This window comes from Simochromis diagramma, unplaced genomic scaffold, assembly GCF_900408965.1.
Source record: "Simochromis diagramma unplaced genomic scaffold, fSimDia1.1 OVJJ01000131.1, whole genome shotgun sequence".
Lineage (NCBI taxonomy): Eukaryota > Metazoa > Chordata > Actinopteri > Cichliformes > Cichlidae > Simochromis > Simochromis diagramma.
Window position 1 is genome coordinate 1,033,698 of NW_024387200.1, and position 25,228 is coordinate 1,058,925.

The 25,228-nt window shown below is 38.9% G+C and overlaps 2 protein-coding genes across 4 annotated transcripts in view; one reads left to right on the forward strand and one right to left on the reverse strand.

Moving 5' to 3' along the window:
* The window catches only part of prdm6 (PR domain containing 6), a 140,502-nt gene that overhangs the window by 86,437 nt on the left and 28,837 nt on the right, over window positions 1-25,228 (reverse strand). For all 3 annotated transcript variants that reach the window (XR_005698672.1, XM_040050606.1, XM_040050607.1), the window contains exon 5: window positions 17,925-18,052. Coding sequence is in view for 2 of the 3 variants with exons in the window: in XM_040050606.1 (XP_039906540.1) it covers window positions 17,925-18,052 (128 nt within the window). In the remaining variant the exon portion in view is untranslated. The remainder of the gene's footprint in view (window positions 1-17,924; window positions 18,053-25,228) is intronic.
* Window positions 7,624-17,154, forward strand: LOC120745597. Its single transcript, XM_040050594.1, has 3 exons — window positions 7,624-7,921; window positions 12,457-12,518; window positions 12,810-17,154. The coding sequence occupies exons 2-3, from the start codon at window positions 12,494-12,496 to the stop codon at window positions 15,902-15,904; spliced, it is 3,120 nt and encodes a 1,039-aa protein (XP_039906528.1). The 5' UTR covers window positions 7,624-7,921; window positions 12,457-12,493; the 3' UTR covers window positions 15,905-17,154.

The following is a 25,228-nucleotide window of genomic DNA, read 5'->3' on the forward strand; positions in this document are numbered from 1 at the left end:
GAGCCACTCCTTTGTTGCCCGGGTGGTGTGTTTTGGATCATTGTCATATTGGAAGACCCAGCCTCGTTTCATCTTCAAAGTTCTCACTGATGGAAGGAGGTTTTGGCTCAAAATCTCACGATACATGGCCCCATTCATTCTGTCCTTAACACGGATCAGTCGTCCTGTCCCCTTGGCAGAAAAACAGCCCCATAGCATGATGTTTCCACCCCCATGCTTCACAGTAGGTATGGTGTTCTTGGGATGCAACTCAGTATTCTTCTTCCTCCAAACACGATGAGTTGAGTTTATACCAAAAAGTTCTACTTTGGTTTCATCTGACCACATGACATTCTCCCAATCCTCTGCTGTGTCATCCATGTGCTCTCTGGCAAACTTCAGACGGGCCTGGACATGCACTGGCTTCAGCAGCGGAACACGTCTGGCACTGCGGGATTTGATTCCCTGCCGTTGTAGTGTGTTACTGATGGTGACCTTTGTTACTTTGGTCCCAGCTCTCTGCAGGTCATTCACCAGGTCCCCCCGTGTGGTTCTGGGATCTTTGCTCACCGTTCTCATGATCATTGTGACCCCACAGGGATGAGATCTTGCGTGGAGCCCCAGATCGAGGGAGATTATCAGTGGTCTTGTATGTCTTCCATTTTCTGATGATTGCTCCCACAGTTGATTTTTTCACACCAAGCTGCTTGCCTATTGTAGATTCACTCTTCCCAGTCTGGTGCAGGTCTACAATACTTTTCCTGGTGTCCTTCGAAAGCTCTTTGGTCTTGGCCATGGCGGAGTTTGGAGTCTGACTGTTTGAGGCTGTGGACAGGTGTCTTTTATACAGATGATGAGTTCAAACAGGTGCCATTCATACAGGTAACGAGTGGGGGACAGAAAAGCTTCTTACAGAAGACGTTACAGGTCTGTGAGAGCCAGAGATTTTCCTTGTTTGAGGTGACCAAATACTTATTTTCCACCCTAATTTACGAATAAATTCTTTACAAATCCTACCATGTGAATTCATGGATTTTTTTTTCACATTCTGTCTCTCACAGTTGAAGTGTACCTCTGGTGCAAATTACTGACCTCTGTCATCATTTTAAGTGGGGGAACTTGCACAATCGGTGGCTGACTAAATACTTTTTTACCCCACTGTAAGCTTTTGAATGAAACTTTAGGTAAATCAGTACCCACAAATAGATGAAAAACTAGTTAATAACATCTCAGGCCATTTCAGTGTTTCATCATTAAGTGTTACAACTGCACAACTTTCAATAAAGAATTAAAGGAAAGCTGAGAACTGAAACTAAACTGAAACTGAGTTTTCAGTTCTGCAAATCTGGCAAATTTCAGAACTGAAACTAGCCACAGAAAAACTTTTTTTATAAAAGAAAAGGTCAGTAGACCTATTTTCATTTAATATAAATCTTAGAAACACAAGCTGTTCAGAAATCTCAGAGAACCAAAGAGTTTTTGTATATATTGCTGTAATTGTAAGTGGATTGTTAGTAATTATTTCAATAACAAGTGTTATTATCAAGAGATTACTTAACCCTCTCGAGGCAGGCGTTGCCAATTTGCAACAGTTAAAAACTAACAACCTGATTACCCCACATACATATTTTATGAATTTTTTTTACTCAGAAGTACCACTGCCACTGCAGGACTTGGTTGTGCATTAGCAACAAAAACTTAATTTGAGCCTGAAAGGCTTAACTGCTCGATATGAACCACCTATATTAGGGCTGTCCAATATGACCAGAATCTTATATCCCCATATAAATATTATCCCTGGCTGGGTGTTGTGTACCTGGAGTCGAGTGTTTTAACCGATGCATGAAGCTATACATTTTTAGACATAAGTTGTAACGCTGACGTTTTCTTTGTGAGTGTTTATTACACAGCGTGCTCTGGGGACAAGCCTACTCTAATGTTTGAGTCTAAGGTTTATTTTGAGCACCTGATGGCTCTTTTTTGCTTGTCATCCACAAACTCTCTCCATATTCTTTCACGTGATTCTTGTGTAGGTGATAGAAGAGGGTTGTCGTGGCATAATTTGCATAGTACAGTTTTCTGGTCCGTGTCAGACTTTTCATAACCAAACCATGTCCATGCTACAGAGGTAGCCCCTCGTTTAGAAATAAGGTCCTCGATTTGTTTTGACTGGTCCTTCTGTTTGGAGCTACCTGGTTATGCCTCATCTTCACTGGCCATGCTGGTATTCTCTGTGCCTGCATCCATGTGGTGACTGCAATCGCCATTTATAGTAAATTCATGTTTTTATTTGAGGTCATTTGTTTGATGCATATTCTGAAATTTGATGTTTGAGAATAATGTATATTGTCATCATTTCAGTTTATTTTGAAAAGTCTCAAAAGAATCTTGAGCTTTATTGTGAAAGGTTTATGTGGAAAATAAACAATTGGCGGAGGCACACGATGAGGTTACTGTCGTTGTTGCTAACGAACCAAAGCGTGAAAACAGTCGCTTGTCTGTCTGTAGTGTGGTTATTTTAAATCTAGGAGGAAAAGAGAACTTTAAGAAATTAATATAGCCATTACAGTGATCATCAAAACGACAAAAAAATATTGCTGTAAACAGCTTATTTTGCGACACCACGAAACAAACAACAGTGTATAATATGAAACGATAGATGTTTTCATATCATCATCCAACATATATTGTCATATCGAATTCAATTCAATTCAATTTTATTTATATAGCGCCAAATCACAACAAAAGTCGCCTCAAGGCGCTTCATAGATACAGAGAAAAACCCAACAATCATATGACCCCCTATGAGCAAGCACTTTGGCGACAGTGGGAAGGAAAAACTCCCTTTTAACAGGAAGAAACCTCCGGCAGAACCAGGCTCAGGGAGGGGCGGGGCCATATGCTGCGACCGGTTGGGGTGAGAGAAGGAAGACAGGATAAAAGACATGCTGTGGAAGAGAGACAGAGGTTAATAGCAGATATGATTCAATGCAGAGAGGTCTGTTAATACATAGTGAGTGAGAAAGGTGACTGGAAAGGAAAAACTCAATACATCATGGGAATCCTCCGGCAGCCTACGTCTATTGCAGCATAACTAAGGGAGGATTCAGGGTCACCTGATCCAGCCCTAACTATATGCTTTAGCAAAAAGGAAAGTTTTAAGCCTAATCTTAAAAGTAGAGATAGTGTCTGTCTCCCGAATCCAAACTGGAAGCTGGTTCCACAGAAGAGGGGCCTGAAAACTGAAGGCTCTCCCTCCCATTCTACTTTTAAACACTCTAGGAACAACAAGTAGGCCTGCAGTGCGAGAGTGAAGTGCTCTAATAGGGTGATATGGTACTACAAGGTCATTAAGATAAGATGGGGCCTGATTATTTAAGACCTTGTATGTGAGGAGCAGGATTTTGAATTCAATTCTGGATTTAACAGGAAGCCAATGAAGGGAAGCCAAAACAGGAGAAATATGCTCTCTCTTTCTAGTCCCTGTCAGTACTCTTGCTGCAGCATTTTGGATTAGCTGAAGACTTTTCAGTGAGTTTTTTGGACATCCTGATAATAATGAATTACAGTAGTCCAGCCTGGAAGTAATAAATGCATGAACTAGTTTTTCAGCGTCACTCTGAGACAGGATATTTCTAATTTTAGAGATGTTGCGCAAATGGAAGAACGCAGTCTTACATATTTGTTTAATATGTGCGTTGAAGGACATGTCCTGGTCAAAAATGACTCCAAGGTTCCTCACAGCATTACTGGAGGCCAAGGTAATGCCATCCAGAGTAAGAATCTGGTTAGATACCATATTTCTAAGATTTTCAGGGCCGAGTACAATAACCTCAGTTTTATCTGAATTAAGAAGCAGAAAGTTAGCGGCCATCCAGGTCTTTATGTCTTTAAGACATTCCTGCAGTTTAACTAATTGGTGTGTGTTATCTGGCTTCATGGACAGATAGAGCTGGGTGTCATCAGCATAGCAGTGAAAATGTATTCTATGTCTTCTAATGATGCTGCCTAAGGGAAGCATGTATAATGTAAACAGAATTGGTCCTAGCACTGAACCCTGTGGAACTCCATAATTAACCTCAGTGTGTGAAGAGGACTCTCCATTTACATGCACAAATTGGAGTCTATTAGATAGATATGATACAAACCACTGCAGTGCAGTACCTGTAATACCTACAGCATGCTCTAATCGCTCTAATAGGATATTATGGTCGACAGTATCGAATGCTGCACTAAGGTCTAGCAGGACAAGCACAGAGATGAGTTCACTGTCAGAGGCCATAAGAAGATCATTTGTAACCTTCACTAAAGCTGTTTTTGTGCTGTGATGAGCTCTGAAACCTGACTGAAACTCTTCAAATAAACCATTCCTCTGCAGATGATCTGTTAGCTGTTTGACAACTACTCTTTCAAGGATGTTTGATATGAAAGGAAGGTTGGAGATTGGCCTATAATTAGCTAAGACTGCTGGGTCTAGAGATGCTTTTTGAGTAAAGGTTTAACTACAGCCAGCTTGAAGGCCTGTGGTACATAGCCGATCATTAGAGATAGGTTGATCATATTTAAGATCGAAGAATTAATTAATGGCAGGACTTCTTTGAGCAGTTTTGTAGGAATGGGGTCTAAAAGACACGTTGATGGTTTGGAGGAAGTAATTATTGAAGTTAACTCAGAAAGATCAATTGGAGAAAAAGAGTAACTTAACATCAATGGTACTAAGAGTAGCTGTAGATAATATTACATCTGTGGGATGATTATTGGTAATTTTTTCTCTAATGATAAAAATTTTATTTGTGAAGAAGTTCATGAAGTCATTACTAGTTAACGTTAAAGGGATGGTTGGCTCAAAAGAGCTCTTTTGTCAGCCTGGCTACAGAGCTGAAGAGAAACCTGGGGTTGTTCTTATTTTCTTCAATCAGTGATGAATAGTAAGATGTTCTGGCTTTGCGGAGGGCTTTCTTATAAAGCAGCAAACTATTTCTCCAGGCTAAATGATGATCCTCTAGATTTGTAACACGCCATTTCCTCTCCAGATTACGAGTCATCTGCTTTAGGGTACGTGTTTGAGAATTATACCACGGAGTCAGGTACTTCTGATTTGAGACCTTAGTTTTCACAGGAGCTACAGTATCCAGAGTCGTACATAGTGAGGAGGTAAAATTATTAACAAGATAATCGACCTCTGTTGGGGTAGCGTTCAGATAGCTGCTCTGCTCTGTGTTGGTACAGGGCATTGAAGATAATAACAGTGGGTGGATTATATTCTTAAACTTAGTTACAGCGCTTTCAGAAAGACATCTACTTTGATAAAGTCTACTCTCCACTGCTGTGTAATCAATTATTGTAAATGTAAATGTTATCAGGAAATGATCAGACAGGAGAGGGTTTTCAGGAAACACTGTTAAATGTTCAGTTTCTATGCCATATGTTAAAACAAGATCTAGAGTGTGATTAAAGTGGTGGGTGGGCTCTTTTACATTTTGAGAGAAACCAATTGAGTCTAATAACAGACTAAATGCCATGTTGAGGCTGTCATTTTTAGCATCTACATGGATGTTAAAATCACCCACAATAATTATTTTATCTGAGCTGAGCACTAAATCAGATAAAAAGTCTGAGAAATCAGACAGAAACTCTGTGTAAGGCCCAGGTGGACGATAGATGATAACAAGTACTGGTTTCTGAGTTTCACAGCTGGGGTGGACAATGTTAAGCATCAGGCTTTCAAATGAATTAAAAGTCTGTCTTGGTCTTTCATTAATTAATAGGCTGGTGTGAAAAATTGCTGCCACACCACCCCCTCGGCCTGTGCTTCGAGATTTCTGGTAGTTAGAATGACTCGGGGGTGTTGATTCATTTAAACTAACATAATCATCCTGCTGCAACCAGGTTTCTGTAAGGCAGAGTAAATCAATTTGTTGATCAATTATTAAGTCATGTACTAACAGAGACTTGGAGGAGAGAGACCTAATATTTAATAATCCACATTTCACTGTTTTACTCTTTGGTTCAGGTGTGGATACTGTATTGTTCTTTCTTTGTAATTGTTTATGTTTAAGTTATTTGTTGCTGGTTTTTAGTTTGTTTTTTGTCTTTTTGGGAGCTGACACAGTCTCTATGGAGATGGGTTTTTGGGGGGGGTAGCAGGAGGAGAGAAGCTGCAGAGAGGCGTGTAAGACTGCAACTCTGCTTCCTGGTCCCAACTCTGGATAGTCATATTTTAGGGGGTTTAATAAATTTGTCCATATTTCTAGAAATGAGAGCTGCTCCATCCAAAGTGGGATGGATGCCGTCTCTCCTAACAAGACCAGGTTTCCTCCAGAAGGTTTGCCAATTATCTATGAAGCCCACATCGTTTCTGGGACACCACTCAGAAAGCCAGCAATTTAAGGAGAACATGCGGCTAAACATGTCACTCCTGGTCTGATTGGGGGGGGGAGGGGACCAGAGAAAACTACAGAGTCCGACATCGAACAGCCCTAACTTATATTATTTAATGAAAGATTTTTTTTATTTACTTATTTTATCTTCCAAGATCATTAAAAGACCCTGTTACGATTCGGTGTTGTCAGTGTTTTGTGTTAGGCGTGACTGTTATGTGTTTCCTGCTTTACTTTGAAAGTCTGTCTTATCTCAGTGTGTTCAGTTTACACTTCCTTGTCTCGTCAGTTCTGATTTGCCCCAGCTGTGTTTCCCTCCTGTTGTCCATTCCCTGATTGCTCCCTCTATGTATTTAAGCCCTGTGTTTCAGTTTGTCATGTTCGTGATCTTCCCCCCCGGTTGTAAATAGTTTGGTGTTTTGATGTAAATAAATGTCTTGTTTTGCTTTGATGTAAATAGTTGTCGATACTTTCGTTTTGGGATTTTTTTTGTGGAGACCCGTAGTAGTTTTTTTGTTTTGTTTTTTCTCCCTTATTTTTATTTTTTCTGTGTTGCACGCCGGTTGCCTAGGCCGGGGTATAACATAATGGGGGCTCGTCCATTCGCTGGAGGGTCCGAGGGACCGCTTCAGCCTTCGTCGTCTTCGCTGGAGGGTCCGAGGGACCGCTCCAGCCTTCGTCTGCCTTCGCTGGAGGGTCCGAGGGACCGCTCCAGCCTTCCGTTTCCACTGGAGGATCCAAGGGGCCTGTCCAGCCATCAGCGTCGCCTGCAGAACAGCAGCCGGTGCCGTATGCGCTGGGCATGAATCAAACATTTTCTTTGGGGTTACATGTTTTAAATGTTTGATTTTTGGGTGGGGGGAACTGTTACGATTCGGTGTTGTCAGTGTTTTGTTTTAGGCGTGACTGTTATGTGTTTCCTGCTTTACTTTGAAAGTCTGTCTTATCTCAGTGTGTTCGGATTACGCTTCCTTGTCTCGTCAGTTCTGATTTGCCCCAGCTGTGTTTCCCTCCTGTTGTCCATTCCCTGATTGCTCCCTCTATGTATTTAAGCCCTGTGTTTCAGTTTGTCATGTTCGTGATCTTCCCCCCCGGTTGTAAATAGTTTGGTGTTTTGATGTAAATAAATGTCTTGTTTTGCTTTGATGTAAATAGTTGTCGATACTTTCGTTTTGGGATTTTTTTTTGTGGAGACCCGTAGTAGTTTTTTTGTTTTGTTTTTTTCTCCCTTATTTTTATTTTTTCTGTGTTGCACGCCAGTTGCCTAGGCCGGGGTGTAACAGACCCACACTTAAATTAATTGACCTTAGACAACCTTCTTGGAATATCTAAAGGGCAGGGTTTTGCACAGACAGGGTTTCATTTCCACTTCAACCAAAACTAGCTGACAGCACAGGAATAAGGGAACGGTAACAGCAGTCGGGACTGAGGTTTTTTCTTTTAGTTTGGAAATTCCTGCCTTAACAAAGTTCTACCTTTTGATTCTGAAAAAAGTGATTCGTTTTTTGCGTGGCTTGTTTTTAACATTTAAGAACTCTGAGGAAGACTGACACATACATCTGGTGAGTAAACAAAGAAAGAAAAAAGAAAGAAAATTTAACAATATAGTAAGCAAATTCAGTGTTTGTACAATATGACTAAACTTATCAAGGATATTAAGGGATTCAGTGCACAAGACATTGCAGAACGTTAGGCTAAGAAATACTGAAGTGCTGTATATTTTCATTAACAAACATGTATGAGAAGAAAGTATAATAAGTAGGCTAAAGGTAATATTATTTTTATTCTGGATATTAAAACTTTCAATTCAGTATTTTTAAAACATATACCAAATAGACAATCAACCAGAAAACAATAAATACAAAGAATAAAAAATAATCCTCCAAAACCAATCCTCCTATTTAAGTGTGCCTGACTGAGAAGAAGCGAAAGGGAAAGTTTATTTTGAATCATCTATCAAATATTGGAGACTTATTTAGCAAAAACATTTTGAGTTTGGGGATTTTATGATCAAAAAGCAGGCATAACAGATGAATAAGGTCTAAGATTTCTATTTTTATGTATAAATCCCAAGACGTTTCTGGGTTTCAAAATTCTACAACTACAGTGACATTTAGACTTTCTTGTATTTTTGCCTCTATACACCACCACAGTTCATTTTAAGTTAAACAGTCAAAATGAGATTACCAAAAAGCACCACTGAACGACACAGGAAATCCTGTCCATGGACATCTCCCTGTACAACTCCTCCATCTAATGCACTGTAAACACTGTAATATTTACACCCTTTTTGCACACGCTCTACAGTAAAATAGCAAATGACAAAGTTCACAGGTTAGAGTCAAATGTCAACCATATATGTCTGTGAAGGTTCTCAGTCATCCAGGTCATCGTAGTCAAAGGAGCTTGCAAAGAAAAGCGTCTGGACTTCTTTAAGTTGCTTGAAGACGTTTCACCTCTCATCCGAGAAGCTTCTTCAGTTCTAAGGTCAAATGGTGGAGAGTCCCAGATATAAACCTAGTGGGAGTAACCCCCCACAGAGGGACAAAAGGACCCCCTGATGATCCTCTAGTCGCCTGAGCCAAGGTGTGAAACTGGGTGTGGGTCCCAATCAGCCAGAGTTTCGGGTGTGTTCATTGTAAAACCTGGCCCCACCTTATCATGCGAATTCCTGAGATCAGATGGCCCAGGATGTGAGTGGGCGTTAAGGCGTCTGGGAAGGGATCTCAAAACTGGATTATAGATGGCAGAGAGTTGGTGTCGTAAACCCCCGCCTCTGTTCAATGATGGTCGCTCACAGTGGACATAGATGGCTTCTTTCACTCCTCTTTCAAACCATCTGTCCTCTCTGTCCAAAATGTGAACATTGGCATCCTCGAAAGAGTGTCCTTTATCCTTAAGATGCAGATGGACTGCTGAGTCTTGTCCTGTGGAGGTGGCTCTTCTGTGTTGTGTCATGCGCTTGTGAAGTGGCTGTTTGGTCTCTCCAATGTAGAGGTCTGAGCATTCCTCGCTGCACTGTACAGCACACACCACATTGTTAAGTTTGTGTTTTGGCGTTTTGTCTTTCGGGTGAACCAGTTTCTGTCTGAGCGTGTTGGTGGGTCTGAAATACACTGGGATGTCATGCTTGGAGAAAACTCTCCTGAGTTTCTCTGATACACCGGCTACATAGGGGATGACAATGTTGTTGCGTCTGTCCTTCTTATCCTCCCTCGCCGGTGTCTGGTCTTCTTTTCTCTGCCTCTTTGCTGACTTTAAGAATGCCCATTTAGGATAGCCGCACATTTTGAGTGCTTCCTTTACATGTGTGTGTTCCTTCTTTTTTCCTTCAGGCTTAGAGGGAACATGTTCTGCCCGGTGGTGTAGGGTCCTAATTACTCCAAGTTTGTGTTCCAAAGGGTGATGGGAGTCAAACAGGAGGTACTGGTCCGTGTGTGTGGGCTTCCGGTAAACTTCGATGCTGAGTTTGCCGTTCTCTTCAATGTGCACAGCGCAGTCCAGGAACGGCAAACAGTTGTCCTTTGTGTCTTCCCTGGTGAACTTGATGTTTTTATCCACAGCGTTAATGTGCGCAGTGAAGGATTCCACTTCTTGTGTCTTGATTTTGACCCAGGTGTCGTCCACATATCTGTACCAGTGGCTGGGTACTCTTCCTTTGAAAGAGCCAAGAGCCTTCCTTTCCACTTCCTCCATGTAAAGGTTGGCTACAATAGGTGACACGGGGGAGCCCATGGCACAGCCATGTTTTTGTCTGTAAAAGCCTTCGTTGTACTTGAAATATGTAGTGGTGAGGCAGAGGTCTAACAGTGTGCAGATCTGGGGCCAGTGTGCAGACCTGGGGCCAGGTTTCACAATGAACACACCCGAAACTCTGGCTGATTGGGACCCACGCCCAGTTTCACACCTTGGCTCAGGCGACTAGAGGATCATCAGGGGGTCCTTTTGTCCCTCTGTGGGGGGTTACTCCCACTAGGTTTATATCTGGGACTCTCCACCATTTGACCTTAGAACTGAAGAAGCTTCTCGGATGAGAGGTGAAACGTCTTCAAGCAACTTAAAGAAGTCCAGACGCTTTTCTTTGCAAGCTCCTTTGTCAACCATATATATTCACCACTGTAATAGTCTCACGTCTGTAAAATTCTTTGTCAATATTCTTGATATTTATAATTGAGCAATTTGTATATATTAGTGCAATTTCTTAAATTTGTAAACTATTAACATATTGTATTATTTAATTAGTTTAGTCTGATACTGTTACTGTCTTGGAGCAACTGTAACCCACATCATTTCCTTAGGGATTAATAAAGGATTCTGATGATTCTGAAAATGTGATTGAAATGCAGACTTTCAGCTTTAATTTGAGGAGTTTAACTAAAAGTATTGCATCTGCAGCTTGTAAATTACAGCAGGGTTTTGTTGTTGTTGTTTTTAAATATAGTCCCCCATTTTCAGAGGCTCAAAATGAAATGGACAAACTGACATAATTTTAAATATCAGGATTTTTTCTTATACTTTGATACAGTGGAGGGGCCAGTTTGATTGAGCGGCCTTCTCCCCGGCAATCAATTTGGTCATTCTTTACATTTTTGCTAGCTTTCTAAAGGGATTATTTTTGCTTTTCAACCTAATCATATGGAGGGTTTTATTTGCATCATTTGTTACAAAATAATGAGAGAACAAGTCTCATCTGACCAGGAAACTGTTTGAGCCTCTGGAAATGGGGGACTATGTATGAAAATGGATATAATTCCATCTTCTTACAAATTCTAAGACCTTAAATTCCAAGTGAAATGCAAATTGTACTTTCATATGAACCAGTGGATCTCAGAGCAACAATCTAGTTCTTTTTCTCCTTTGCTGTCGAAAGATGCTTCGGACACAGTCTCTGGTTCAAGAGTGGCCTGTGTCAAAGAGGCTGAGATCTCCAATGTCTCATCCACTCAATTTTACTTAAATGCAGTATTATAAAGGTAACAAAATAAGAGAAAATAATCATTCTGTAATGAGTCTGAATAAGAAAAGTCCAATAGTATCACAAGCTGGAGTCTTTTTTACAAAGGTCACGATGTACAGTAAAACAGTAGAAAATAGGAAGCAAGCAACTGCAGTCATGTGCGTTGAGGGTGATTTCAACAGGGATGCGTGTGTCTGTGTGGGTGGGTTGATGGGTGTGTTCTTTCCTTCCTCAATCTACTCTGAGACTTACCCCAAACCGCATCCTCAATTAGCACTCACAAATAATCTCACAAAATAGATTACTTAGTGAGAAAATTGTAAATTTTGTGTGATTTGATCACCTTCACCTTTAGAGTTGATGAATTTAAGATGACATAGCAGCAAGATGAGTCCTCACAGAGTCTCCATTCAACTTGTATCAAAGGTGCAGACTTCAAATGTAGTATAGGTGCAGTCTAGTCTCCCCCCCCCCTATTTTGTATTATTAATAATAATAATAATAATAATAATAATAATAATAGATTGGATTTATATAGCGCTTTTCAAGGCATCCAAAGCGCTTTACAATGCCACTATTCATTCACTCTCACATTCACACACTGGTGGAGGCAAGCTACAGTTGTAGCCACAGCTGCCCTGGGGCAGACTGACAGAAGCGAGGCTGCCATATCGCGCCATCGGCCCCTCTGGCCAACACCAGTAAGCGGTAGGTGAAGTGTCTTGCCCAAGGACACAACGACCAGGACAGAGAGGCCGGGGATCGGCAACCTTCTGGTTACAGATGTGCTTCCCAATCCCCTGAGCCACGGTCGCCCTTATATTAAAACAATAAGGTGCTACTGAATGTCACAGACATTCAGCTAGCCAGAAAGCCACCAAAGGTCAGTCATCCCTGTTGCGCGTGCACCTTTTCCTACCACACCCTTTCTGCTAGTCAACTTTACAATAATATGCCTGGATACTGTAATTTACTCAATTTTTCTAACACATTGAGACTTTTTTCTAATCTATAAGCCAAAAAGGTACATCAAAAAGAAAAACATTAACATAGAAATGAAATATTAGTTTTTTGGGTTTTAGAATTAAACCTAAAACCTTCATTTACACATCCTCATTTACTCTACACATTTGTTTTTAGGTAACTACATATTCTGCTGCTGAAACAAAGTAAGATTATGGCAGCATCAGCATATGGAACTGGTAAGTGTGCAAAAAAATGTACAAACTTCGCTTTATTAAACAAATGCATATGACAATATGCTTTAAGTAAATGTAGAAATTTATGATACTCGAGTTTGGCATCTAAGAATTTTAGTAACGCATACGATTTTGAATATTTGTCAGATAGTGATGTACTGGGAATATGAAAAGTGTAATTCAGTGAAAAACTGTTAAAATTTGCAATAACTCAAAGACATAAAAAATATAAAAGAAAAGAAAACTGAAGCAATGCAATATTTAATTATTTAATGTCTCTTGTGTCTTCAACAGCATCTGAACTCAGGATTGTGATATTTGGAAAAAGTCAATTTGAAAAGATAACTTTAAGCAACTTGATCACAGGGAAAAATGATTCTCGTGATATAACAATATCCAAGAAATCTATTGCCCAAGGACAGTGGAGGAAAATACCCATAACCGTAGTGAAAACCTCCGACATCTTCAGTGTTCCTGTGGAAAAAGTCAGACACGAGATGAAGATGTGTGTGGCCCGTGTCCCCCCTGGGCCAAATGTTTTCCTCCTGTTAGTGAAGCCTTCAGATTTCACAGAGGAAAACAGACAAAGGCTGAAGTTCATCTTGAGTTTGTTTGGTCCACATGCGCTTAAATACTCAATGGTCATCATAACACAAAAGGATGAAGAAAAGAATACTGCAGTAGAACAAATTATTCAAGAGTGCGGACAAAGACTGCATAAGTTAAACTCTGACAAAAAAGAGTGTCTTGACTTTGATCAGGAAACCATGATGGAAATGATGAATGAAATTGTGACTGAAAACAGGGGCGGACATCTAAATTTTTCTGAAAACCCTGATCCAACTGAAGCACTTGAAAGTCCAAAATCAAGGCTTCCACTTAATTCGGCACTGTGTGAGAGATCTGTTGTTGGGATGGAACCTGAGCATCCAAAACCAAAATCTCTTGTGAATTTAGGACTAAGTAAGAGACCTCAAGTTGGTGTTGAACAACCTCAAAGGCCACATCTAAAACCTCCTTTAAACTCAGTACAATGTGGGAGCTTTGTTGTTGAAGAACCTGAGCATCCAAAACCAAAACTTCCTTTGAATTTAGGAATGAGTGAGAGACCTCGAGCTGGTATGGAAGAACCAGAGTCTTCAAATACAAAACCTCTTTCAAATTTGAAACTGTGTGAAAGACCTCAAGTTGGTGTGAAAGAGCCTCAAAGTTTAAATGTAAAACCTTCTTTAAACTTGGTACTGTGTGGGAGATTTGGAGTTGGAAAAACTTCAACTGCTAATGCCATCCTGGGAGAAAGAAAGTTGAATTCATTAGAGTATGTTAAACATCAGGCAGAAGTTTATGGTCGACTGATTTCAATGGTGGAGCTACCGGTTCTATTTGGAAAATCTCAGGAAGACGCGATGAGGGAAGCCTTCAAGAGCATTTCTCTCTGTGATCCTGAGGGTGTCCATGCTTTTATCCTGGTGCTACCTTTGGATCCCCTTACCGATGAAGACAAGGGCGAGTTGGAGACCATCAAAAATATACTAAGCTCTCAAGTCAAAGACTTTACAATAATTCTTTTTACTGTGGAGACCAATCCTACACACCCAGATGTTGTTAACTTTTTAAAAGGAAACAAAGAGATCGAAGAGCTCTGTCGGAGTTTTAGTGTCCGATATCTTGTCCTCAATGTCAACAACAGACAGCAGATCCCCCAGCTACTGGATGCTGTGGAAGAGATAAAAATGGTTTCCAAAAGTTTCAAAAAGGAAACCATTGCAAAACCTTGTATGCACAACAGTGCAGAATGTACATCACAACTGGAAGAGGCTCCTCACACATCACAGAGCCTGGATCAACTCAGGATTGTGATGATTGGGAAAACTGGAAGTGGAAAGAGTGCCACTGCAAACACTATTTTGGGCAAAAAGTGCTTTCATTCGAAGGCCAGTATGAAATCAGTGACCAGGCTCTGCCAAAAACAAACAGCGGAAATTGAAGGGCATCCTGTCATCGTGGTTGACACGCCTGGTTTATTTGACACAGCTCTATCCAGTGATGAAGTTAAACAGGAACTTGTCAAATGCATCACAATGGTGGCTCCTGGACCTCATGTGTTCTTACTCGTCCTGCCGATCGGTCACTTTACAGAGGAAGAAAAACAAACTGTGGAGCTCATTAAAAACATTTTTGGCAAGAACTGCAATGACTTCATCATTGTCATATTTACCAGAGGAGATGATCTTAAAAACCAAACAATTGAAAGTTACCTCAACGAAAACAGTGAAGACTTTGTCAAAAAACTGTTAACTGATTGTGGAGGACAATACCATGTCTTAAATAACAATGATCACAGCCGTTTTCAAGTACGTGAGCTGCTGACCAAGATCGAGTCAAGAGTAAGGAAAAATGGCGGTGGCTATTACACCTCAGAGATGTTCAAAGAGGCAGAGGCAACAATTCAGAAGGAAATGGATAAGATTATGAAGAAGGAAGAAGAAATGCAGAGATATAAGAGAGACCTTCAAAGACAACATGAAGAGGAAATCAAAGAGATGAGGCAAAAAACTGAACAGGTAAGAGCTTTAACAGAAAAAGCATTAGAAGAAAAAAAGGAATTCATTAAGAGAGAGGAGGAGAAAAAAAGGGTGGATGAGGAAAGGGCCCAAAAGGAAAGGGAAAGGAAACAGAGGTATGAAATTCAGCAAAAGCAATGGAAAGAAAAAGAGAAGGAAATTAAGTCTGGATCATTAAAAAAGACAATTAAGGGTCAAATATGGGTACAGAGTTCAAAAGAAAATGAAAAAGCAAGAGAGGCTTGGAGGAAAGTACAACAACAGTGGCAGGAAACACACTTTAGAGGATGCCAACAGAGATCGGAGGAGCAAACACAATCTAAAAAACTCTGTGAAGAATATGAGCAGGAAAAAACAGAACATGACCTCCAAAAAAAAGAACAAGATCAACTTCGAGAAGAACAAGAGAAAAAAGAATGGAGAGAACTGCAACAAAACCTACAAAAGCAAGTCGAGGAAATGAGGGGAAAAAATCAAGAGGAAGCCAGAAAGCAAGCAGAGGAGTTCAATGAATTTAGACAGAGATACGCCACTGACTTAAAAGCTGCAGTAGCAGAGTGTGAAAGGGAAATTGAGAATATGAAGCTAAACCAACAGGAATACAGTAGCTACATGATTCAACAACTGTGCCAGAACAAGGCATATCAGAATGACTTTGACCAACTAAAGAAGAGACAAGAAAAAGAAATGAATGAGCTCAAGCCATTTATTCAAGACCAAAGACAAATGTACGAGCTACAGAAAACACACGAGGAAGAAAGAAACAAGTGGATCCGGGAACATGTGCGTAAATCCAAAGAAGAAGAAAGTTGTAGTATTTTATGAAATTTTTTTATATATTTACTTTGGTGTTGCCCCATGACTCATCAATACCAATAATACCAATATTTTTGCCAATTAAGATACCAAACATTGGGAGCTGTTTTTGTGAGATTAAAACCATTTATCCTTTACATGTCGTTTTTATGTCCAACCACTGACGTTCTAGTTTGTTCCTCGTTCACTTGGTCATGGGGTTTTAAAATGACTGTCCAAAATAAATGCCTGATGCCATTACCGAAAGACTACCAAGTGATAAGACTTGACTATAGTAGGACCTTCTTACTGTTATCACTACAAAATTTTACGTAATAGGTCTCTTGGACTGCCACTTGGATGAGTGACAGTTTTCTCCCACTGAAAACACTATGTCCAGATGAACAGATTCAACTTTCTGATAAGAAGTAATGGACCCTCATCAAATTGGTGAAGACTTTATAAGATTTGGGACAGAGGGAATCTCCCTCCAAATTATTTAAATTTGTTTATCCTGTCCTTAATGCACCATCATCACACAAGCTTAATAGAAATGCAGAGATTTATCCATTTACCATACTATACCACACCACACAACCATCCATCAGAAATCTAATTATTTGCATCATGAAATAATGCAAACATTTTGTTTAAAGGACAAAATGTGCATAACTCTTCCTCTACAAACCCCCAAGGTACAATGTGCACACTAACACGATTGCCATATCATGACAGCACATTTTATAACTGTAAAAAAATGGCACATGAAGTAGTATGTGGCTTACTGCCTTACCTGGATACAATTTTATGCCACTGCAACTGCACTGCAAACCCTTCTGATTTCAGATGAATAAACTAGTCTTCATTCTTATTAAGATACTTTTAAAAACTGTATTGCAGTGGCATACACTTACTTTCAGAAAAGCTGGCAAAGTCAAAGACCAAACAAACTAACTCAATCACTCAAACCACATCACAAATAAATGAGTCTAAAACATGCCATTTGTAGTGCCATTATTTCAAGTTTCTCTCCGGTATAATGCTACTCTTGGCCTAGTTGAAGAAATGTTATCATTATTTTTTGTTTTTTGTAACTAAAGAAAAAAGAATTAATGCTCTAGTTATCTGTGTGATTTTTCTAGCTAACAGCGACTGGTGGTTGAGAAGATATTTTTATCTCTTCCTTTAGTAAAAGTACTGATATCTCAATCTGAAAAGACTCCATTATAGATTATTATAATTCCTGTTTTTAAAACTTGACAACTGTGTGAACATTAACAGCATATTTTACAGAATATATGAAAAATACAGCTACTTATTGTACAAGAAAACCTCTATCTATCATTGTCGAGGTAGTTGCATATAAGGCAATGAGTATGCTCTATAAAATTTATAACGTGCCTTTCCTGTGAGGCTATAGCATTTCATGAGCTAAAAAACTACCCCTCCAACATAATTAAGAAATCTGTTTTAAAAAAGGAAAGGAAAACTCAAAGTGGTGTGTTTAGCAAAGCTTGTTTACTTCAACACATAAGGTCAACAAAGTGTTTCTTGAAGTGTTAATTTTTTTAAAAAAAAGGTTGGTGGAGGCTGCATATGTTGAACTTGCTTGTTTTATCAAACCTAGCATGAAATTAGCTTATTGTTCCTTCACCATATGTGAACATTTCCTTGCTAGCATGCTAAAGAAGTTGCTATTTCACATTACTCCACTGCACATGTGAAAGCGTTGCACAAATTGTTTCCAAGAGATTACTTACCTTATGAGATGATAAATTGGAGTGTAATTTACTTTATGCATTGTTAATGCTACTTCTTACATGTTTAGTTTGCATACACTGCTAGAGCCCACTGCCAGGCAATTAAACAATCAGGCGTGTTCATAGCCAAATCAAATTTTACATGGAACCAGTCAGAACAACTTGCCTTTGTTTTAAGTGACCCAATGCAAACAAACCACTGTAGAAGTAACATTGTGAATTGTTTGTGTGCAAGTATACAGTGTGGATAATAAACACATAAAATGTGAGAAAAGAAGACCTTCTCCTACCTGTACTGTACAACCATCATGTTCTGCTCCCCACAGTGTCTCGCACAGCGAATATACCTCATCCAGCTGGATTTACTGGGATCATTACCATCAATAAAGTGCTGTAACGTTCCCTCTGCATCGTAGATCTGGAAAACACAAATGATCAGAGTTGAAAACAGAGGGCTTGTTGTGATTAATTCAGGATAGTATTGATATAGCTGAAAAAGGCAACCTTCAGATTTAGATATCTATTGAATTATTTTACTTTGAGCGACTAACAAGTCAAAGATATTTGCTCATTTTCTAAACTGACAATGGATCAAACCTCACTTAAGAATGGCAGGAAAAAGGCAAAGAAATACAATGTTTGTAACATATTATAATGTCATAGCTCAGTGGTCCGTATCTGTATCTTTACCATTACAATCTATTTGTATCTATTTGAGTTTTACTATGGTGTAGTAGCAAAACTAAAATCAAAATCAAAATATAATAAATGATATTAGTTATAGTTTTAGTCAACAGACAACACAGCAGTGAATTTGGAATGTTTATATTGACTGAGTGTTGTACCGTTACAAGATATTGTGGTTATTTGGTAATTTTTTCTGAGGTTCTGTTCAACATTTCCACCAAAAAATAACTAGTTCAGTTCATTTAAAACACTATAGTTCAGCTGAGACTATCAATATTTTTAACTAACAACTGAAATTTCTGAATTCACTCTGGAAACCAATGCAAACTTAGACTGTACTGGATGTAAACTTAAAGGCAAAAGTTAAAAAATTACTTAGGAAATACAAAACTAAAATTCAGACAGGAAGACAATGTTTCTGTTGCTCTGCCAAGCTCCAAAAGAATTGCAAAGTAGCCGATATAAAAGATTGATGATGTAAAACAATCTGCAGCCACAAGGTGAATAAAAAGTCTTGCAAAAAAAAGACTAAGAAAAGTCAGGATCTACACAAATCTCTGCTCTGATTTGCCATGAAGTCTCAAAGATTTAAAATGGACTTTTTTAGGAGATTTCATCAAATGTTTAGGGTTGCATTTGTCATGATGCTGGCAGTTGCAGATTAATTTTTGAAGCTAAAAATATATGACTTTTTGCTAAATAAGATTTGGTTCCACTATAGTTATACCCAGAGTTTAGGTTAAATGAGTACTTGTAAAACTACAAGAGGTATAAGGATATTTATGGTAAATCAAAGCCAAACATTTTAATTTTTGGAGATTTAAAGTGTGATGATGTATCAGCCTCTTTTATTAAGAATGAACCCTTGCAACTGAAAACGATAACGAGTTGTGCACTTGCAGCTCAGACAAATAACTTAATTTGATTTGAAATGTTTTAAACAAGATTCTGCAACTACTCATTAAGCTCTTATCCACAGTCAGCTGGAGCTGTGATGATTACAGCCTGCTGGGCGTTAAACATTACACAGACCTGATTTACACCTGCTTAAAAGCCTTACAGCTCTGTCTGCCAGCTTTAACATCGAGGCCTAAAAATACTTTTTCACAGCAACAGTGGAAGGCTGCACATCAAATAAGAAAAATGGAGCTGAAACGTAAACCAAACAAGGGTCCATTAAGAGGAAGAAGCAGCTTGCTTTTTTTTCCTGTTGCTCCTGGCTCAAAGATGAGATCTCTCAGTCTGTTCCCCTAAAGAAAACCACAAGTCCTACTTTTAAACGGAAAACGTTAAAATGAAATGTTTGAACTGGTGGGAAATTTGCTGATCACATTCCCCAGAGATTTAATGTTTCTTGTATTTATAATGACCCAGTGACCTCTAGTGCCACCCTCAGGCTCAATGATTTCATTCCCTATTCAAGCTTTCAGTTCCTTCAACAACAGATCTTTTTGTAGCATGGAGAGTCTGAAGTTATCATTTTACATTGATTTGAGAATGTGTAACTTAAAGGATCACTACTATTACTGGACCAATGTAAATGGTATATGAGAAGATGACATCTAGATATCTGCTGCAAAGGCAACAGGGATGAGACAATTAAAAATGAGTAAATAAATCAACAGAAATCTGAAGAGTACACAGCTAATAGTGATCATAAGCACTTAAAAGCAGTCGATCTCCCTTAGCCTCCGTCTGTGTGTGTGTTCATTATTAATCCATCCCTCCGTCCATCCGTGGTAAAGATGCAGTGTGACTGTATTGAGGCGGCGTTGAGTGTGTTTATAAGGTGATGACCTGAGCCAATAGCCTGCCTCTCTGCTGTCCATACAGCCAACAAACAATCAATGCAGTAAATGACTGTGAGAATCAGAGGAAACAGCTTCATTTATTATTCTCTGTATGTAAGCACTTTACTGTCTGTCGCTGTTGGACTGCCTGCACACTCTCCTGCCTTTATCCGAGTCTTTGTCCATTTCACATAAACTACTTTATATGATTAAGTGTACATTTCTTTCTAGGTTGTTTATCTTGTGGCCTGAAACTCTTTCCACGTTTTCTCTGTTTTACATAATTAAGACACAAAAACTTCCAAATTAGTACAAAGATGTTGAGTTTGCTATGATAAATACTATTTAATTTATGCAGTAAACCTTCACATGAGAAGCTGGTTAAAAAAACAAACAAACAAAAAAACCAAACAATCTATGATTAATGCAGTTACAGACTGTATATAAAGACTGTGAGAGGCATGATGGCTTTGCCCGTTTGTTTGGGGGCATTTTATAGCCTCATTCTCATATTTTTTGGGTGGGAGGGGGTGGGTGGGTTCAGGGGGTGGAGGAGGTTACTATAATTAAACAGAAATGGTTAGTTACCAACTTTGGTGAGCTCGGTTAGCACGCTGCATTCATAAACTATATGAGTGTAATGCAGAGACATAGACACCTGCTATTTACTGCCAAGTCGCATCCAAAAAAATCGTTTTTAGTACATGCACTATAATGTGAAAATGTTTATTTCTGCTGTAAATCTGGATATTTTTAATATGGGAATCTATAAGAATGAACTCACCTCTGAGTCAGCCTCAAGTGGACATTAGAGGAACTGCAGTTTCTGGCACATTTGTTTTTCTTTTTTTCCCCCCTTTTAATTTTTTATTTTTTATTTTTTAAATTCCAGGAGGTAGCCACTCAGTAAAGTTTGTTTTGTTTTGTTTTAAATAAATGAGGGCTCATAATTATTGTCTACAGCAACAATTCTCCTGGGGATGACTGATGAGGTGCTTTATTTATAATTATGCAGCATCATGGAGATTAGAAGCCTTATATATTTCACATTAAAAATCAGTCACTTTCAAATATCACTGTTCTGTTCTACTCAGAAGTTTACTTGTTCATTTTTTTAACATTTAGATTTTCCAAAATAGTTTTTAAAAATTTAGCCTGCTGGCTTCACATTCACCGTGTACAGTAGTGAATGAGTGTCATTAAAAAAGTATTTTTTCATGATATTTTTGGTTTTTTGTGGGGTTTTTAATCTTGTTTCAGATAATGACAAACAACAATGACGTATCCAGCACATTTGTTTTTCCTAAAGCTTTAAAAATGCACAAAGCAAAATATACAGGAAAGTAGTTCAGAAAATATATTAAAACTTGTTTCGGTATTAGTCCTCTGCATGCTATGATCTAATGGTGTTGTGCACTGTAGGATTAACAGCACTCTAGTCTGACTCTTGGTAAAACTGACCGATTAGCTGAATTCTATTTTTTGTTTTCGTAGACTTTTAATTTTTGTTTTCTTTTTGTAATTTGTGTCCTTGCCTCATTGAAACATTTTGAATTTCCTGAAATGGTTTTAGCATTCAGTCACGTGCTGTGCTCACTTTTCTTTTTAATAGTAAAACATATTTAAAAGTTATTTACGTACATTTAAATTTTACCATTTCTTGTCACGAATCTGTGCTGATTTAAAGTTTTACCCTTGGTATTATATTATGTCACTTTCTCATTGGCAGGGCCAGCTTTTGCTGAGTTTACATATGACATCTGAAGCTCCAGTGAACTTGGGCCTCTCAGACCAGCAGCTGGTTTCTAGCTCGATGCTGTTCTGTCAAAGACGTTTTGGCCGCCTGTGTTTATCAAATCCATCGCTACGAAATTCCAGCCATAAGATAAACGGCCAAAGAGAAAATGTTGTTTAGCTGAACAGACAGAAAATGTTGCAAACATTGCCAGGCTGCCGGATTGGCTTCACGGCTCCAGCTGTCATTTTTCCATCTGAGCACAACAGTCGTCACAAAACGAGACTTTTTTTTTTTCTTCGTAGCTTCAGTCTGTTGAAGCTAAATAAATTCTCCTTGTTTGACCCTCAGTTTGTTCGGGACAGATGACCCTTACAGCAGCACACTGGTTTATTTTCTCACACTCAGACCACACATAATACATACTATAAGTGCTGCTTCTGCAGAAAGCGCAGTGTCTTGGGAGCTTTATTCAAAGAAACTGCAATGACTAACACGCCATTTCATCTTTGTTTAATCTATTGAATAATTCTATGTAGTTTATGAAACAGTAGAAAAAGTTCACACCACATCATATCCACACTTGTCTTGTTTTTCCCGACACAGCAAAGCTTTCCATCTTACTCCCATGTATAAATCTGCAAACGCTGGAGTTTGACAGCTTTTCATCACAATTATAACATTTTAAGATTTTATCTTTCAATTCTGGTAAAAATCCTGACAATATTGAGAAAGCCATGCACAACACACTTTCATGTGGTAAAGCACTATGCTCTGACAATACACTTAAAGGTACTTATTTAAATTACCCTCTTTCACCACCAAGAAATTACATTTTACATATAGGTATGCAGTATGAAGACATTTCCTCCCTTTAAGGTTTTAGATTAATAATGTAACAACATACACCGCAGCTCTAATGCAGCTTCATCTGATATCTCTTCAACACAACACATTTGACATTTATCAGTAAGTGGTTGTTTTGTTAATACCTTTAGTTAATGTTGCACAGAGTGCTGCAGAGGAACACTTTACTAGGACATGTACAAGCTGTGGCGTAAAATCCACTTTCAGACATTTCTACTACTATTTCACAATTTTGTTTAGAGAAGGATTGTTCAGATCTGCTCCTTACTTTGAGTATTGGATGTTTTCTGTCCTTATTATTGTGAAAAGTGTGGCAAGTTACATAAAGTCAAGCAAAACTGATTATTTAGTTTTAACTTTTCAATAGAGCTGAAGTGGAGGGTGAGAGAGCCTAATCTATCTGCATCCGCCTCTTTGGCTTTACAAGAACCAGAAAACTGGAGGTAAGAGGGGAGAATAACACACTCACTCACTCACTCACACACACACACACACACACGCAAACACAGAAACCAGTGACAGCTTGTGTGTCTTTTTAAGAGAGTGGATTACAGCTCTCTCTTTCAGTCATTGATCTCTGCTGTCAGGTCTTCACTTACTGCTCTGTCACTGTCCACACACACACACACACACACACACACACACACACACACACACACACACACACACACACCAGGCTATACTAAATAGATGCTCTTACTTGTTACCCTGGAGCATGGATGTATGTAGCTTTCATAGATTAAATATTTAATAATTAATTTTTGCTTTCGAGCTCAGGAATTTGAATTTGGACGTATTTGTGATTGATGGCTGTTAATGAGGGACCTGCACAGCCTCAATCAACACCCTGGAATGCACACATACACACACTCTCTCTCTCACACACACACACTCTCTCTCTCTCACACACACACAGACACACACAGAAGGAGAGACTACAATTTACCAACAGTGTTTTGACCTTCTGACCTAATTACAGAGAGTAAATCTTCTCCTTGTCTGGGCCAAGAGCAGAGATACTCTGTGATGTGTGTGAGTGTGTGCGTGTGTGTGTTTACAGACAGGAATGCATTTCAGCTATCAGTTAAAAACACTTAACTGTCGCTCTGAACCTACACTGGCATGTAAATGGCCACTTCGCCGTCAGACGACGATATGAGTGAGACAAGTGTGTGCGTGCGTTAAATGCATTTATCACTTTGTGTGTGTCAGTAAGTCACTAATGCAGCTGTGAGTTATCATTTCTGAAGGCGTTACGACACTTCCTCTATCACACACACACACACACACACACACACACACAAGCATATGGGAGTGTGTTTGAAGCTTTTAACAGAGAACAGTTTTGTTTGTTATGAAATGAAGCTAATATTAGGTGATATTTGGTGTGACAGTTCAGTTTTTCCATTTTCAGTATGTCAACACACACACACGCACGCACGCACGCACACACGCACACACACACACACACACACACACACACACACACACCAAGTGTCAACAGACTTCAGAGTCTGAATTCTCTCTGCAAAACAACAAAAACTATTTTATAACGGACCCTGTATATGTAATAAGTATAAAAAACAAAAACAAAAACATACTTGTAACTAATTAAAACCCCTGGAACTGGATAATTAATACCATAACCTTTGTGTTCTTAAAGGTCTTGGGGAAAAAAGGGTGGAAGACTGACTTCAGGAGTGAGTTATGATGGCTGGGGGGAAGACTTTTGCATCTTAACAATGTTAGATTTCTTTGAAAATGTAAATGTTCTATTTAGGCCCCAAAACACTGCAAAAAAAGGGGAAAAACCCCAAAACAAACACAAACACACTTGAAACATAAATTTCTTTGTTACTCAAAGCAAGCAACGTGTGGTTACACTCGAAATGAACACTACCATTTTATGGTGTTAAATGATGTGTAAAAAAAGTTAGGGTTAAGGTCGGGGTTAGAGTGCTGCTCACAGCATGAAAAGAAATAAAATTTAAAGATGAGGGTCCTAAACAATTTCCTTAACACCATCTTACAACATAACAGTTTCCCTCTTTGGGGGCACTTTATCTATATTTAAGATCTTTTAATATATGCCATGTATCCAGTTGAATAATTGAGTTTGAATCATTTTGAATTGATTTTTTTTTTGTCAAAAGTAAAAAGCAATGACCAATATTTACTGTATGTCCTGAAAGTAGCCTTGAAAATGTAAAAGTTAAAATAAAAAGGTGCAGTTTCTCTACTGTGAGTTGATCTTGTCCTGCACTTGGGGCTAACTCCAAAAGTGAGTTAATCTCCATTGACTTTCATGTTAAAATGTGCAAATTTAATACAGAAATAAAAGTGCTTACAGTTATTATTATGGTCTTTACAACTACTGTCCCCCCTTTATAACAACTGAGTCCATCTCACCTATTAAAGGGCAATTTTTTTTAATAACCCAACCATTTCAAACTTATGAAGGCTTAAGGTAACAGGTGTGATTCCTGTGATTGACCTATGCGTTGCATCCACAGCT